The sequence below is a fragment of the Schistocerca cancellata genome, unplaced genomic scaffold, assembly GCF_023864275.1.
Source record: "Schistocerca cancellata isolate TAMUIC-IGC-003103 unplaced genomic scaffold, iqSchCanc2.1 HiC_scaffold_1101, whole genome shotgun sequence".
NCBI lineage: Eukaryota > Metazoa > Arthropoda > Insecta > Orthoptera > Acrididae > Schistocerca > Schistocerca cancellata.
In genome coordinates, this window is record NW_026047100.1 from 2,293,877 (window position 1) to 2,310,906 (window position 17,030).

At 41.6% G+C, this 17,030-nt stretch overlaps 1 protein-coding gene across 1 annotated transcript in view; it reads right to left on the reverse strand.

The window, feature by feature from the left end:
- The window catches only part of LOC126155890 (poly [ADP-ribose] polymerase tankyrase-1-like), a 41,544-nt gene extending 25,093 nt beyond the window's left edge, over nt 1-16,451 (reverse strand). Inside the window, exon 1 of the mRNA XM_049916261.1 lies at nt 16,303-16,451. Coding sequence (XP_049772218.1) covers nt 16,303-16,451 — 149 coding nt within the window. The remainder of the gene's footprint in view (nt 1-16,302) is intronic.
- Nucleotides 16,452-17,030: the final 579 nt, after the last annotated feature.

Consider the following 17,030-nt stretch of genomic DNA (forward strand, 5'->3'; position numbering starts at 1 on the left):
GCAGAGAGTAAAAACTATAGGGAGAGGCAAAGATTAGAATACATTCAACAAATAGCTACAGACTGCGGATGCAAAAACTGCTCTCTGATAAACTGGCCAACCCTTCAACCTCTCCTCCCAGAAAGAAATTAGGGGCTCTCAGCCCTCTAAGGGTGGTGACTGACTGTCATACGATCTACAGTAGGATGTGTTTCTGCTTGTGTGGTTATCAGGAATTCCCTTTTACGCCACAATACAATGGTGCAAACAAGGTGGTTCATACCCTGAGAAGCTTAGGTAGATCAGACCTTCTGCACCGACTACTGCCGTTGTTTCAGTTTTTGAAGAATGTAATTATTGTTATTAGCACAAATGTAGTCAAGATTTCTAGGATTGGTTCTCCTTTGCCATTCCTTCCAACGACTTTAAATTCTATTACAATACTGTCTTAACTTGCCCCCTGTTACAGAATTCCAATACCCCATCATTTTTATGTGCTATATTTTTTTACATACTGAGTTATACATACAGTTCTCTCACACTTCCTCTCTGTGAGTAGATTTTCTGTACTTTAGTAATGTCAAGCTACATGACCAAAATATTATTGGATTGGTTTATTGATTCTGATGGAAAAAAATCACTAAAATGTTTACAATACATCGATCTTTCTTCTAAAAACACACTTTTCCAATTAACCTTCCTCTCATGATACAACTTCCTCATCCTGGGATACCGCCCATTATTCATTTGACCATATGTTGTCATTTTCTTACCATTTCATCCAGGTGACCCTCATTGAATCTAGATTGAGCCTTTACATTTCCTTTTCCAGTTTTTCTACCTTCTCTACAACATAATGGTAATATGTGTGTGTAGTGAGGAAACTCACCGCCTGCTAGGTGGAGGAGTCTTGGGCACTACAGATGCGGCAGGAAGGTGTGTGCCATTAGAGTTGGAGGCGGCGACAGTGGTGATGGCAGCGGTTGCGGTGGTTGTCGTGGTGGTGGTGGTAGCGGTGGTGGTGGGCCTCATGTGTGTAGTGGCTGGTGCACTGCACATAGAGAGAGAGAGGCACACTGGCAGCTGGCTGGTGTGTATCCAAGTTCGGATGTGGGTGCAGCTTGCTACAGCCAATACTGCAGAGGGATTGTCCAAACACTGGCAACTGGCAGATGACACGCACTGAATGTGAGGATAGGGGTGCAGTTGAGGCAAACGACTTATCACTGACAATATGATATTCATATGAAGCAACTGAGTTCCCCACAGCACTTGCTCTCAACGTCATATAGCAAGTAGTTCAAACCAAGCATAGCAATATGTACATGCTATGCCGAACACTTGTATAAACTATAGCAACATGAGCTCTGGACAGGTCTCCTCAGGTACTATCATCCTCATAATTATCCGAACGGACTGAACTCCATTCCACCTGATTCGTATGTACCCACATAATATTACTTCCTTGCAGTTACTCCGCTCTCTTTTTGGTACAACCATTACACTGTATAAATTTGTTACAACAAGAGACCACTTGAGGAAACTCATACGTAACACTGTCAATCCGCAATCAAAATAAAGTCACAAAAACGTGAATATCAATATACCTGTAACTATTAGATGATAGTCTTCAATGCATTTAAAGCGAAAAAACAAAACGAAAAAAGTGATCCAACTAAAACATTCATATTTCTTTACATACTACACTAATATGTAATAAAAAATTTAAAAAAACGCAGTTGATATCCGTTTGACCCATGGCAGCGCCATCTAGCGGGCCAATCATAGCGCCATCTGGTTTCCCCCTTCAAGTTAGACAAGTTTCGTTCTTTGTAGTTTTTTCGTTTGATGCTTATTTCGTGAGATAGTTGGCCCAGTCACTATCAATGGACAACCCAGTATATTCTCCTTTGTCACTTCTATCAACTAATCTGAAATTTCTCACAAACTTGTCTTTCCTCAACCCTGTAACTGATTCCCAATTTCCTATGATTTTCAGGTGTTCACATTTTTTTAGATACTGTATTACAAATACAGCGCTCTCATATTCCCTCTTTGTGACTAGATATCCAGTGTGTGATTTCGAGTTCATGGCTAAATTAGTTATGGATTGGTTTACTGATTCTGATGGGAATAAATCACTAAAATGTTCACAATATCTTACTCTACCAACCCATTATCAATTAACCTTTCTCTCGTGATACACAGCTGTCTTCAAGTGAGGAAACCACCCATTATTCATCTGACCAAATGTTGTCATTTCTTACCTTTTGGTCTTGCTCACCCTCATTGAATCTAGACTGAGCCTTTACATTTCCTTTTTCAGGCTTTCTACCTTCTCTGCAACATAATTGTAATATGAGTGTGTGTTTGTGTGTGTGTGTGTGTGTGTTCACTCACCGCCTGATAGGTGGAGGCGTCTTAGGCACTACAGCTGCAGCAGGTCTCTGTCTGTGTGTGCCAGCAGAGGTGCAGGCGGCGGTGGTGACGTCGGTGGTTGCACTGCTGCTGGTGGTGGTGGTGGTTATTATTGCGCTCCTGGGCCTCATGTGTGTATTGGCTGGTGCGCTGCACATATAGAGAGAGAGGCACTCTGTGAGCTGGCTGGTGCGTCCAAGCGCGGATGTGGGTGCGGTTCGCTACCGCCAGCGCTGCTGAGGGGTTGACCTCACGCTGGCAACTGGCAGGTGACAGGTGTGGACACAATGCAAACGACTTATCACTGACATAATCACATTTAGTTGAAGCTCCTGACCTGCAAACTACTCTTTCTCTGTATACCGCACAGTAGGGAGTTCAAAACGAAAAGTATTAAAAAGGTACATCCAACGTGCAGCACTTGTATAAACCATAGCGACAGAATTACTAGACAGGTGAGCTCAGGTACTATCATCCTCAAAATTATCCAAATGCACTGAACTCCACTTCACCTGATACGTATGCACCAATGCAATGGTACTGTCCTGTAGTTCCACTGCTCTGTTTCTGTTAGAGGCTTTGCCGGCCGGGGTAGCCGAGCGGTTCTGGTGCTGCAGTCCGGAACCGCGGGACTGCTACGGTCGCAGGTTCGAATCCTGCCTCGGGCATGGGTGTGTGTGATGTCCTTAGGCTAGTTAGGTTTAAGTAGTTCTAAGTTCTAGGGGACTTATGACCTAAGATGTTGAGTCCCATAGTGCTCAGAGCCATTTGAACCATTTTTTTGTTAGAGGCTTTTCTCTGTACAAAATGGTTACTGCAAGTGGCCACTTGAGAAAACTGATCTGTACCAATGTCAGTCCACAATCAAACTAAGGTCACAAAAATGTAAATATCAGGAAAACTGTTATTATTAGATGGCTGTCTTCAGCGCATGTAAACTGAAGTTTATTGCAAGAAATTACATTTCAAAACCTGAGTTTCAACTTGAAATTACGTGACGAAAACTTTTGAACTAGACTGGCATCCAGGACTCCAATCGAGCAACGAACTTCTGTGAATACTAAATGCGAAAGATCTCAAGTACCGTTTCAGCCACAGGTAAGCAAGTGTGTGCCTGTTTAAATTTTGAAGTATTCAAATGATGTACAATGAAGTTTTGTGTTGCATGGGGATTTGTGCCCAGTGCCTAATAGGTTTGTTAACTGAGCACAATAATACGTTAGATACCCAAACATTTCTCCCGTAGCTAGATGTAAAAGTGAAATTATGAGGCAAAGAATTTTGTTACTCACTGGGATTTGAAGCCACCACCTATCATTCTTTTCAATGTCCCACGGTTTCTGTTCTGTAAGAAGCTTAAGGAGGAAGGCGGTGGTGTATACTTCGACCGGGAACAGATGGAAGATTCCACTTATACTATATAATTACTAGACAGAGAATTCCTTGAATTGTAAGACGTATGCAGGAGCGAATGTAGAGTTAAAAACGAGTTAGTTATGACGGTGATTAAATAGGGGATTACACGAATTGTTAGGTGCAATCAATATAAAAATAATTGGGACACTGAAGTGCTGAGGAATAAAATGGCTATTGGAACTTCTATGAGAATTTTGATAATGCGATAATGATTTTCAGAGTTGGAATTGCACGCGAACAGTAGTAGATGTCAGAAAAGACGAAACACTTAAGTTGAACAGAGTAATGTTGGTGCAACGAAAGCAACTCGGGAAAAATCTTAGCGAAGGGAAAAAGGTACAAAAATGATTGACGAAGGAAAGAAGCACAATAACAGTCAGGCGATATTTGGAATACAGTATTACAGATTCTTCTATGAGAATTTAGATAATTCAATAATTAAAGTCAGAGTGGGAATTTCACGGGAACAGTAGTAGATGTCAGAAAAGACGAAACATGAAAGTTGAACAGACTAATGTTTGTGCAACGAAAGCAACTCGGAAGAGATGTTTGTGAACGAAAAAAGGTACAAAAATGATTGACGAAGGAAAGAAGCACAACAGTCAGGGACATTTGGGAATACAGTATTACAGCTCACTAAAGAATGTAACTCTAATTTCGAGGGATGATAAAGTAGAATGACTGCAGAAAGGTTTAGTATAAATAAATAAAAAGTGAGGGTAGATCGCACACGTTTTGCACACTGCAAACTCTAAAAATGCTTCAGTGAAATGAAATGTAAGGGTGACGACACTAATACCCCACCTCCAGATGTCAGACACTGAGATCGTTACCAGACGTTCTATGTCGATGAAGTGTTTATTAAAACAGAACATGCGAAACGCTAATTAAAGATATCACGCGAGTTGCTGGTAACGGGAGCAGCGTATTTGTGAGTAACTGCATCTCCTTTGGGGTGTGAGGATAGAGCGTGGACGATCTCTGCCGGATATGTGAAGACGGCAGTATATGGAAAACTGTGACAAGAAAAATGGAGACCGAAGTAGGATATACACTATGTGATCAAAAGTATCCGGACGCCCACCAAAAGAGACGTTTTTATATTAGGCACATTGGGCTGCCACCTAGCCGGGTGCTCCATATCAGCGACCTTAGTAGTCATTAGCCATCGTGAGAGAGCAGAATGGGGCGCTCCGCGGAACTCACGGACTTGGAACGTGGTTAGGTCATAGGGCGTCACGTGTGTACGCGACATTTTCACACTCCTAAACGTCCCTAGGTCCACTGTTTACGATGTGATAGTAAAGTGGAAACATAAATGGACACGTACAGCACAAAAAGGTACAAGCCCACCTCGTCTGTTGACTGACAGAGACCACTGGCAGTTGAAGAGGCTCGTTATGTGTAATATGCAGACATCTATCCAGGCCATCACACAGGAAATCCCAAATGCACCGGGATCCACTGCAAGTACTTTGACAGTTAGACGGGAGGTGAGAAAACATAAGCCACACGTCATGCAGGTTAGTGCCAAACGACACCTTGCTAGGTGTAAGGAGCGCAAACATTGGAAGATTGGACAGTGGAAAAACGTTGTGTGGAGTACGAATCACGGTACACAATGTGGCGCGCCGACGGCAGGGTTGGGTATGGCGAATATCCGATGAAAGTTATCTGCCAGCGTATGTAGTGCCAACAGTAAAACTCGGAGGCGGTGGTATTTTGGTGTGGTCGAGTTTCTCATGGGCGGGGTTTGCACCCCTTGTTGTTTTGCGTGGCACTATCACAGCACAGGCCTAGAATTATGTTTTAAGCACCTTATTGCTTCCCACGGTTGAACGGCAATTCGGGGATGGCGACTGCATGTTTCAACACGATCGAGAAACTCTTCATAATGCACCTGCTGTGGCGGAGTTGTTACACGACAATAACACCCCTGTAATGGACTGGTCCGCACAGAGTCCTGACTCGAATCCCACAGACAACCTTTGGGATGTTCTGGGACGTCGTTCCAGGCCTCATCGACCAACATCGATACTTCTCAAGACAACACTCCGTGAAGAATGGGCTGCCATTCCCCAGAAATGTTCCTGCACCTGACTGAACGTATGTCTGGGAGAGTGGCAGCTGTCAGTAAGGCTAAGGTTTGGCCAACATCATATTGAATTCCAGCATTACCGATGGACGGCGCCACGAACTTGAAAGTCATTTTCAGCTAGGTGACCGGATGTTTTTATCACATAGTGTATGTGAAGATATCAGGGACTAACTACAATGGTTCTGGAGGCAGAAGCAGAGAGTAAAAACTATAGAGGAAGGTAAATATTCGAGTACGTCAAAGAAATAACTGAAGACTGTGGATGAAAATGCTACTCTGCGATAAAGAGTAAACAATCAAACCCCTCCTCCCAGAAATAAATGCGGGGATTTCAGCAATAAATGTGCTGACAGACTGAAATATCATCTATAGTAGACAGGGTTTCGTCTTTGAATATCTGTGTTTATCAGGAATACTTGTTATGTGTAAATACATTGGTAAAAATAGGGTGGCTCACACCCTGAGACGTTTAGGCAGACCAGACCGTCTCCGCCGACTATTACCTTTGTTTTATTTCTTGACGAGTGTAATTATTGTTACTCGCACAAATGTAATACAGAACAAACCACACTCTACTCGCCCACTGCTACAGAATTCCAGTACCCTATGTTTTTTAGGTGTTTATATCTTTTTAAATACTGGATTACACATACAGCGCTCTCATATTCCCTCTCTGTGACTATGTTTTCTGTCTGTGACGTCAGGTTCATGACTCAATTAGTGATGGACTGGTTTACTGAATTTGATGAGAATAAATAACTAAAATATTTGCAATAGATCACCGTTTTCTCTACCAAACAACTTTACATTAACTTTTCTCTCGTGATAAACTTCCTCGTCCTAACGCTACCTCCCATTCTTCATTTCAGCGCATGTTGTCATTTTCTTACCATTTCATCCCGGTGACCCTCACTGAACCTAGACTGGGCCTCTACATTTTCAGTTTTTCTACCTTCTCTGCAAGATAATCGCAATATGTACGTGTGTATGAGTGTGTGTAGAGAAGGAACTCACCGCCTGGTAGGTGGAGGTGTCTTAGGCAGTACAGCTGTGGCAGAACTCTGGAGGTGTGTGCCAGCAGAGGTGGGCGCAGCGGTGGTGATGGCGGTGGTTGCGGTGGTTGCAGTGGTTCTGCTGGTGCTGTCAGTGTTGGTGGGCCTCATGTGTGTAGCGGCTGGTGCACTGCACATAGAGAGAGACCCACACTGTGAGCAGCCTGGTGCGTCCAATTCCAAACATGGGTGCGGCTCGCTACAGCCAGCACTTCTGAGGGATTGTTCACACACTGGCAACCGGCGGACGATACATGCTGAACATGAGGATAGTGCTGTGGTTAATGCAAACATCTTATCAGTGACATAATCACATTCAGTTGCAGCAACTGAGTTCCCCACAACACTTGCTCTCAACATCATTGAGCAAGTAGTTCAAACCAAGCATAGGCAAGAGGTGCATGCTACGCCCAACACTTGTCTAAACCTTAGCAACACAATTACTAGACAGGTCACCTCACGTACCATTATCCTCAAGACTATCTGAACGACTGAACGCCACTGCATCTGATGCGTATGCACACACATAATGTTACTATCTTGCATATACTCTGCTCTGAGCGTTACACTGTGTAAATTCGAACTACAGGTGACCATGTGAGGAAACTGATCTGTAATACTCTCAGTCCACAGCCAAACTGTTGTTGTTGTGGTCTTCAGTCCTGAGACTGGTTTGATGCAGCTCTCCATGCTACTCTATCCTGTGCAAGCTTCTTTATCTCCCAGTACCTACTGCAACCTACATCCTTCTGAATCTGCTTAGTGTATTCATCTCTTGGTCTCCCCCTTCGATTTTTACCCTTCACGCTGCCCTCCAATATTAAATTGGCAATCCCTTGATGCCTCAGAACATGTCCTACCAACCGACCCCTTCTTCTGGTCAAGTTGTGCCACAAACTTCTCTTCTCCACAATCCTATTCAATACTTCCTCATTAGTTATGTGATCTACCCATCTAATCTTCAGCATACTTCTGTAGCACCACATTTCGAAAGCTTCTATTCTCTTCTTGTCCAAACTATTTATCGTCCATGTTTCACTTCCATACATGGCTACACTCCATACAAATACTTTCAGAAATGACTTCCTGACACTTAAATCTATACTCGATGTTAACAAATTTCTCTTATTCAGAAACATTTTCCTTGCCATTGCCAGTGCACGTTTTATATCCTCTCTACTTCGACCATCATCAGTTATTTTGCTCCCCAAATAGCAAAACTCCTTTGCTACTTTAAGTGTCTCATTTCCTAATCTAATACCCTCAACATCACCCGACTTAATTCAAGTACATTCCATTATCCTTGTTTTGCTTTGGTTGATGTTCATTTTATATCCTCCCTTCAAGACACCATCGATTTCGTTCAACTGCTCTTCCAAGTTCTTTGCTGTCTCTGACAGAATTACAATGTCATCAGCGAATCTCAAAGTTTTTATTTCTTCTCCATGGATTTTAATACCTACTCCGAATTTTTCTTTTGTTTCCTTTACTGCTTGCTCAATATACAGATTAAATAACATCGGGCAGAGGCTACAACCCTGTCTTACTCCCTTCCCAACCACTGCTTCCCTTTCATGTCCCTCGACTCTTATAACTGCCATCTGGTTTCTGTACAAATTGTAAAAAGCCTTTTGCTCCCTGTATTTTACCCCTTCCACCTTTAGAATTTGAAAGAGAGTATTCCAGTCAACATTGTCAAAAGCTTTCTCTAAGTCTACAAATGCTAGAAACGTAGGTTTGCCTTTCCTTAATCTTTCTTCTAAGATAAGTCGTAAGGTCAGTATTGCATCACGTGTTCCAGTATTTCTACGGAATCCAAACTGATCTTCCCCGAGGTCGGCTTCTACTAGTTTTTCCATTCGTCTGTAAAGAATTCGTGTTAGTATTTTGCAGCTGTTACTTATTAAACTGATTGTTCGGTAATTTTCACATCTGTCAACTCCTGCTTTCTATGGGATTGGAATTATTATATTCTTCTTGAAGTCTGAGGGAATTTTGCCTGTTTCATACATCTTGCTCACCAGATGGTAGAGTTTTGTCAGGACTGGCTCTCCCAAGGCCGTCAGTAGTTCCAATGGAATGTTGTCTACTCCGGGGGTCTTGTTTCGACTCAGGTCTTTCAGTGCTCTGTCAAACTCTTCACGCAGTATCGTATCTCCCATTTCAACTTCATCTGCTTCCTCATCCATTTCCATAATATTGTCCTCAAGTACATCGCCCTTGTATAGACCCTCTATATACTCCTTCCACCTTTCTGCTTTCCCTTCTTTGCTTAGAACTGGATTTCCATCTGAGCTATTGATGTTCATACAAGTGGTTCTCTTATCTCCAAAGGTCTCTTTAATTTTCCTGTAGGCAGTATCTATCTTACTCCTAGTGAGTAAAGTCTCTACATCCTTACATTTGTCCTCTAGCCATCCCTGCTTAGCCATTTTGCTCTTCCTGTCGATCTCATTTTTGAGATGTTTGTATTCCTTTTTGCCTGCTTCATTTACTGCATTTTTATATTTTCTCTTTTCATCATTTAAATTCAATATTTATTTTCTTACCCAAGGATTTCTACTAGCCCTCGTCTTTTTACCTACTTGATCCTCTGCTGCCTTCACTACTTCATCCCTAAAAGCTACCCATTCTTCTTCTACTGTATTTCTTTCCCTCACTCCTGTCAATTGTTCCCTTATGCTCTCCCTGAAACTCTGTTCAACCTCTGGTTCTTTCAGTTTATCCAGGTCCCATCTCCTTAAATTCCCACCTTTTTGCAGTTTCTTCAGTTTTAATCTACAGGTCATAACCAATAGATTGTGGTCAGAGTCCACATCTGCCCCTGGAAATGTCTTACAGTTTAAAACCTGGTTCCTAAATCTCTGTCTTACCATTATATAATCTATCTGATACCTTTTAGTATCTCCAGGTTTCTTCCATGTATACGGCCTTCTATCATGATTCTTAAACCAAGTGTTAGCTATGATTAAGTTGTGCTCTGTGCAAAATTCTACCAGGAGGCTTCCTCTTTCATTTCTTAGCCCCAATCCATATTCACCTACTACGTTTCCTTCTCTCCATTTTCCTACACTCCAATTCCAGTCACCCATGACTATTAAATTTTCGTCTCCCTTCACCATCTGAATAATTTCTTTTATTTCATCATACATTTCTTATATTTCTTCGTCATCTGCAGAGCTAGTTGGCATATAAACTTGTACTACTGTAGTAGGTGTGGGCTTCGTATCCATCTTGGCCACAATAATGCGTTGACTATGCTGTTTGTAGTTGCTTACCCGCATTCCTATTTTCCTATTCATTATTAAACCTACTCCTGCATTACCCCTATTTGACTTTGTGTTTATAACGCTGTAGTCACCCGACCAGAAGTCTTGTTCCTCCTGCCACCGAACTTCACTAATTCCCACTATATCTAACTTTAACGTATCCATTTCCCTGTTTAAATTTTCTAACCTACCTGCCTGATTAAGGGATCTGACATTCCACGCTCCAATCCGTAGAACGCCAGTTTTCTTTCTCCTGATAAGGACGTCCTCTTGAGTAGTCCCAGCCTGGAGATCCGAATGGGGGACTATTTTACCCCCGGAATATTTTACCCAAGAGGACGCCATCATCATTTAATCAAACAGTAAAGCTGCATGCCCTCGGGAAAAATTACGGCTGTAGTTTCCCCTTGCTTTCAGCCGTTCGCAGTACCACAACAGCAAGGCAATTTTGGTTATTGTTACAAGGCCAGATCAGTCAATTATCCAGACTGTTGCCCCTGCAACTACTGAAAAGGCTGCTGCCCCTCTTCAGGAACCACACGTTTGTCTGGCCCCTCAACAGATACCCCTCCGTTGTGGTTGTACCTACGGTACGGCTATCTGTATCGCTGAGGCACGCATGCCTCCCCACCAACGGCAGGGTCCATGGTTCATGGGGGAAGACAATCAAACTAAGATCACAAAAATGAAAATATCAGAAAATAGTTATTATTATATGACATTCTTCAGCATTTGTCAACTGTAGTTTATTGCAATAAATGACATTTCAAAAATGAGCTCCAAATTAAAATTATGTGACGCAAACTTTTATACTGGGCTGGCATCTTGGACTCCAATCGAGGAAGTGTTATCTCTCTTAACTAAACACGAAAGATCTCAAATATCGTTACAGTCTCAGGAAAACAAGAGTGCACTTGTTTAAATGTTGAAACCGGTACTTAATAGAATTGTTAACTAAGCACTGTAATACATTAGAATCCAAATATTTCACCAGTAGCTAGATGAAAAACTGAAATGCTGAGACAAAGAATTTTGTTACTTCACTAGGATTTGAACCCACCACTCACCTATTTTTCAATGTCTCAGAGTTTCTGTTGATTAAGAAGGTTAAGGAGGACGGCGGTGGTGTATACCTGGTAAGGACTTGTAAGCTCGAGATTATTCCAGCTGCAATATATCATTCCCAGACACAGAAACCGTTCAATTGTAAGATGTATGCAGGAGTGGATGTAGAGTTACACACGAGTTAGTAAGGTGAATAAATTAAAGCCTAAGAGTATTGTTAGGAGAAACCACTGTGTAAACAGATGGGATACTGAAGAACCGAGCAATAAAATGGCTATTTGAAATTCTAGGAACTTGTAGACAATGCGGTAATGAATGTTACCGAGGAATTACAACCGAGGAGTAGTTGATGTCTGATACGGCGAAAACACGGAAGTTGATTAGACTAACGTTGGTGCAAGGAAAGAAACTCTGTTGTAATCTTAGCGAAAGGAAAAATTTATATAAAATGAGTGGTGAAAGGAGGAAGCACAACAACAGTCACGGAAAGTTAGGAATACGGTATTACAGGTCAGTAAAGAATGTAACACTAAGTGCGAGAGAGGACAAAGTAGAATGACTGCAGAAAGGTTAAGGATAAATAAATATAAAGTGATCGTAGGACGCAGGCATTTAGCACACTGAGAGCTCTGAACATCCTTCAGTGAAATTAAATAAATACCAATGTGATAACACTCACACCCAACCTCCAGATGTCAAACACTCTGATCGGTGCAAAACGTACTATGTCTATGAAACGGAACTTGCGAAACGATAATTAAAATCATCACAAGAGCCACTGAGCAGAGGAAAAGCGTATTTGTGAGTAACTGCATCATAGGACACGTTTCGGTGAGAAGGTGGAGCTTTTAAACTCCACTGTTGACAATTTTTTTAACTGCGTGCACGTGAAACTGTTATTTGGTACAACATTTTCCTGACATGTAAAAAGACTTTTCGGCGTTTGTAGCAGTGGCCTTTTGGCAGTCTGCTTTCGCTTCGTAAGATGAACGTCTTGTTCTTATTATTGATCTTATTACATTGTCTATTATGAATTACTGCTGTTACTAAAACTTCCGCATGAGTGAAGGAATTGTTTCTTTTCTTTTCTTTTCAGTTCTGATTGTACATTCTGTGAAATTGCAAATGTACCCTATAGGTTTACTACTTTCAATGCATGGGAATGCAGCCGAATGCCAAGAAAACTTTGGCGTAAACTCAAAACAGCTATATTACATGTCATCAGCACGCTGTCTCATATAACACTCATGTAACATCATACGCTAAAAAATTTGGTGTCGTTGGGTTTTCAACGTGTGATCCTTGGTACAGGACCCTAAGGCTCTACTAATTCCCCCAATAAGCAACATATGTGATGTACTCACAGTCATGTTGCTGAAGTGCTCCGTAGTTCTGGTGTTAGTTTAAAATAACGTTTACTCCCGTATTGCTAGCCGACAGCATACAGAACAAACGAAATCGGTGTTTCGGTTGATACTCAATCGACATACAACTTTTGGTGCCGATCTGCCTGACATCCGGAAATTTGGGTGTAAGAAAAGAATTAGACTGCTAAACGCAGAGAGAGAGAGAGAGAGAGAGAGAGAGAGAGAGAGATAGCGGAAAACAATTCACTAAGCACCTCCAAGGGACTATCGTATGACATTCTAGAAGGAGAAATGAAAGTAGAGTTGTAAAGCATAGTGCATTAAATAACGCTCCAGGAATTTAATCAAAATCGAAGGTGAAGGTATTTCATTGATATAATTCACTGGTGATGTTACCATATTCACCAACAGTGAGGAAGAATAACCACAGCAGCTGAATGCAGTAAACAGGTTGTAACAACAATAACACTATACTATTGTACTTATAATAAATTTTTCCCCTGAATTTCAATAAATTAGCCTAATAAATGTTCTGATTTCATTTCTTTTTTGTTTCATGCCATTATGTTAAAGCAACTGTAAACAATTTTCGAGGTGAATTTTAATGTTTATGTTCAATTTCAAGTAATGTTGTAATCGAAGTGAAGTGTACCTAATGTTGAAACTATTGTAAGATGTGAAAGTTGTAATTGTACGCCTGGTCCATACGTAGGCAATGTATTAGGATATGTGGAATGCAAAACCTTTGGTGAATACCCTGTCTGTAGGGGAGCGGTAAAAGTGGAGGCAGGCGAGCGCGGGAAAATGCACACGGGCGCGGTACGGCACAACGGGCTCAGCAGTAGTAGTCGGAGTTGGGCATCGGTCTAAGAAACACGTCCTGGACCGAGGAGGCTCTCCTGGAAAAAGTGATTTCGTTGAGCCTCGGATGTGTTGCTTCCGACGCCTGTACCGCATGGCAATACTCCATAGGCACTAAATGGAAAAGTATTGCGACGCTATGAAGAAGTGAAGTGCCTATATTTCAAGAGCCATTGCTGTAATTGCATGTGTACTTTGTGCCTCGCCATCTCGCCGCCTGCCGACCGCCTCATCGATACGAACAGGTTGAAACTTTTAGTACTGTATTCGTGTGGATCAGTGTTACTTTTGCTACATACTGTTCAATAACAACTTAAATTTTACCTGAACTGTCCTATCAATTAATTATCCTCACAACTAACCTAGACAGGGTCCTTTCCACATGTTGTACAATCCGAGTGTCCCAAGATGAAGATTTAAAGTTTATGTTAATAATAATTACCTGCAGACCTATCTATGTTAGAATGATGTTTAAAGAACTTTGTTTTTAATGAAATACTGGACGAATAATATAGGTCTGACCAAGTTGGAAGATAATGTTGAAATTGGTTTAGTAATTAAGTTTATTCAAATTGAGACGAAAATACCGGAGTTAAATGAGCAGGAAATAAGACAAAAAGAGCGGCAAATCACATTTTGGAAATCTTGAATGCTTAATGCTCTCAATAATCAAACTTTCACTACAGTGATCATAATAGTTTCAGGTCCCCCCCCCCTTTTTTCTTTTCTATTCATTTGAATTCTGAAGTGTACTGATCTGATTTGACCAGCAAAGTTAAAGTCAATATAAAACCTAAATTTATCAGTGTTTTACCCTTCTTATAATTGACATTGAATGTGTGTTCCAAAAGTGCTATTTCTACGGTAACATATGCCCGATTTCAGTCGGATCAATAGACAAAACGCAGTTTGTGGTAATCATTATAGTGTAATGTTGTGTATTTATAGCTTGTCCAAATTAGTACAGACAGTGAAAATATTAGTTCAGTAGATTTTTCTGGTTCTAAAATTTACCATATAATGCAGTATTACTACGTGTTGTTATACTTGAACGTACTTCCTCTTGTACAGGAAAGAAACTCAGTTAATGCATAAATAGGCTGGCGACCGTATTATTAACAATTGGTAGCATCTGCTGTGTATGTTTCTTGTCCATCCTAACGTGTAGTTGCACTTTAGACTTGCTTGACGTATCATTGTTGTTACTGAGTGGGTGTAAGTCTGATTTTGCCTCCATTCAGGTACACACGGTCAACATAATTACTAAAATCCTTTCTTATAAGGTGAAGCCCGTCAACTTACCATAGTACAGGCTTTAAAGAGTTAACGTACGCCCGAGCGTAGCCGTTACAAGGTCGATGAGCATAGAACTAAGGTTTAACCATATGAAAGAAGGAAGTATAGGGGAGTAGCAGAAACAACATCAGTGAGAAACTCAACATCAGAACTAGGGTGCAAAGAAGTAGGAATTTGAGTGATTCTGTTACCTAGGATGCAAATTTACACTGATGGACAAAGGGACGTTGTTATAAGGAGTAACGTTTGAAAGGAAAACAGATCATTCCAGAAAAAACAAGGCTACTGTTATCAAAGATAGGCCTCAATGTGGTGCCCGAATATCTGAGAATGTACGTTTCGAGTGCAGTAGTCTATGACGATGATTATGAGAGATACAGAAAGAGTAAAGAACTGGAGCATTCAAAATGTGGTGCAATAAAGGGATTATGAGAATGTGGTGAATTAATGCGTACTAAAATGTAGAAGTTCACTGTCAAATACGTGAGGATGCCAGTATACGGAAAACTGTGACAAAAAGAGTGGACACAGTATTAGGATACATCTGAAGCCTTCAGGGAATAACAGCCATGGTAATGGAGGGAGCAGCAGAGAGTAAAAAACTATAGGGGAAGGCAAAGATTCGAACACATCCAATAAATAACTGAAGACTCTGGATGCATACGTTGTTTTGTGACAAAGAGGCCAACCCTGCAACCACCTCCTACCAGATGTAAATGAGGGGACCTCAGCACTAAATGTGTTGACAGACTGAAATATGATCTATAGTATCCAGAGCTTCTGCTTTCCATATGTGTGGTTATCGAGACGACCTGTTACGAGACGACCTGTTACGTCAAAGTACAGTGGTGCCAACAAGATGGTCCACACGCCGAGAAGCGTACGCATATCCGAGCCTCACCGCTGGCTATTGACTTCGTTTTGATTCACGGACAGCGTAATTCTTGCTACTAGCACAAATTTAATCCAGAATTCTAGGATTCTTTCTTCTTTGTCATTTCTACCAAAGACCCTAAATTCTCTCGTAAACATGTGTTTACTCGCACCCTGCTACAAAATTCCAATAACACATTATCTTTAGGTGTTTATGTATTTTAAATACAGTGTTACACATACAGCGCTTTCATATTACCTTTCTGTGACTATATTTTCTGTGTGTGACGTCAGGTTCATGACTGAATTAGTGATCGATTAGTTACTGAATCTGATGGGAATAAATCACTAAAATGTTCGCAATAGATCACTGTCTTCTCTACCTACCAATTTTCCACTAACTTTGCTCTCATGATAAAACTTCTCATTCTGACGATACCTCCCATCATTTATTTCACCATATGTGGTCATTTTCTCACCATTTTGTCTGGTGACCCTCAGTGAACCTAGACTGAGCCTTTACATTTCCTTTTCAAGTTTCTCTACCTTTTCTGTAACATAATGGCAATATGTGCGTGTGTATGAGTGTGTGTAGAGACGCAACTCACCGCCTGGTAGGTGGAGGTGTCTTAGGCAGTACAGCTGTGGCAGGAGTGTGGAGGTGTGTGCCAGCAGACGTGGGCGCAGCGGTGCTGATGGCGGTGGTTGCGGTGGTTGCAGTGCTTGTGGTGGTGCTGGCGGTGTTCGTGGGCCTCATGTGTGTAGCGGCTGGTGCACTGCACATAGAGAGAGAGAGGCACACTGATAGCTGACTGGTGCGTCCAATTCCAAACATGGGTGCGGCTCGCTACAGCCAGCACTTCTGAGGGATTGTCCACACACTGGCAATCGCCAGATGATACATGCTGAACATGAGGATTGTGCTGTGGTTAATGCAAACGTCTTATCACTGACATAATCACATTCAGTTGCAGCAACTGAGTTCCCCACTACACTTGCTCTCAACATCATTGAGCAAGTAGTTCAAACCAAGCACAGGCAAGAGGTACATCCTACGCCCAACACTTGTATAAACCTTAGCAACACAATTACTAGACAGGTCACCTCACGTAACATTATCCTCAAAACTATCTGAACGACTGGACGCCACTCCATCTGATGCGTATGCACACACATAATGTTACTATCTTGCATATACTCTGCTCTGAGCGTTACACTGTGTAAATTCGAACTACAAGAGACCATATGAGGAAACTGATCTGTAACACTGTCAGTCCAAAGTCAAACTGTTGTTGTTGTGGTCTTCAGTCCTGAGACTGGTTTGATGCAGCTCTCT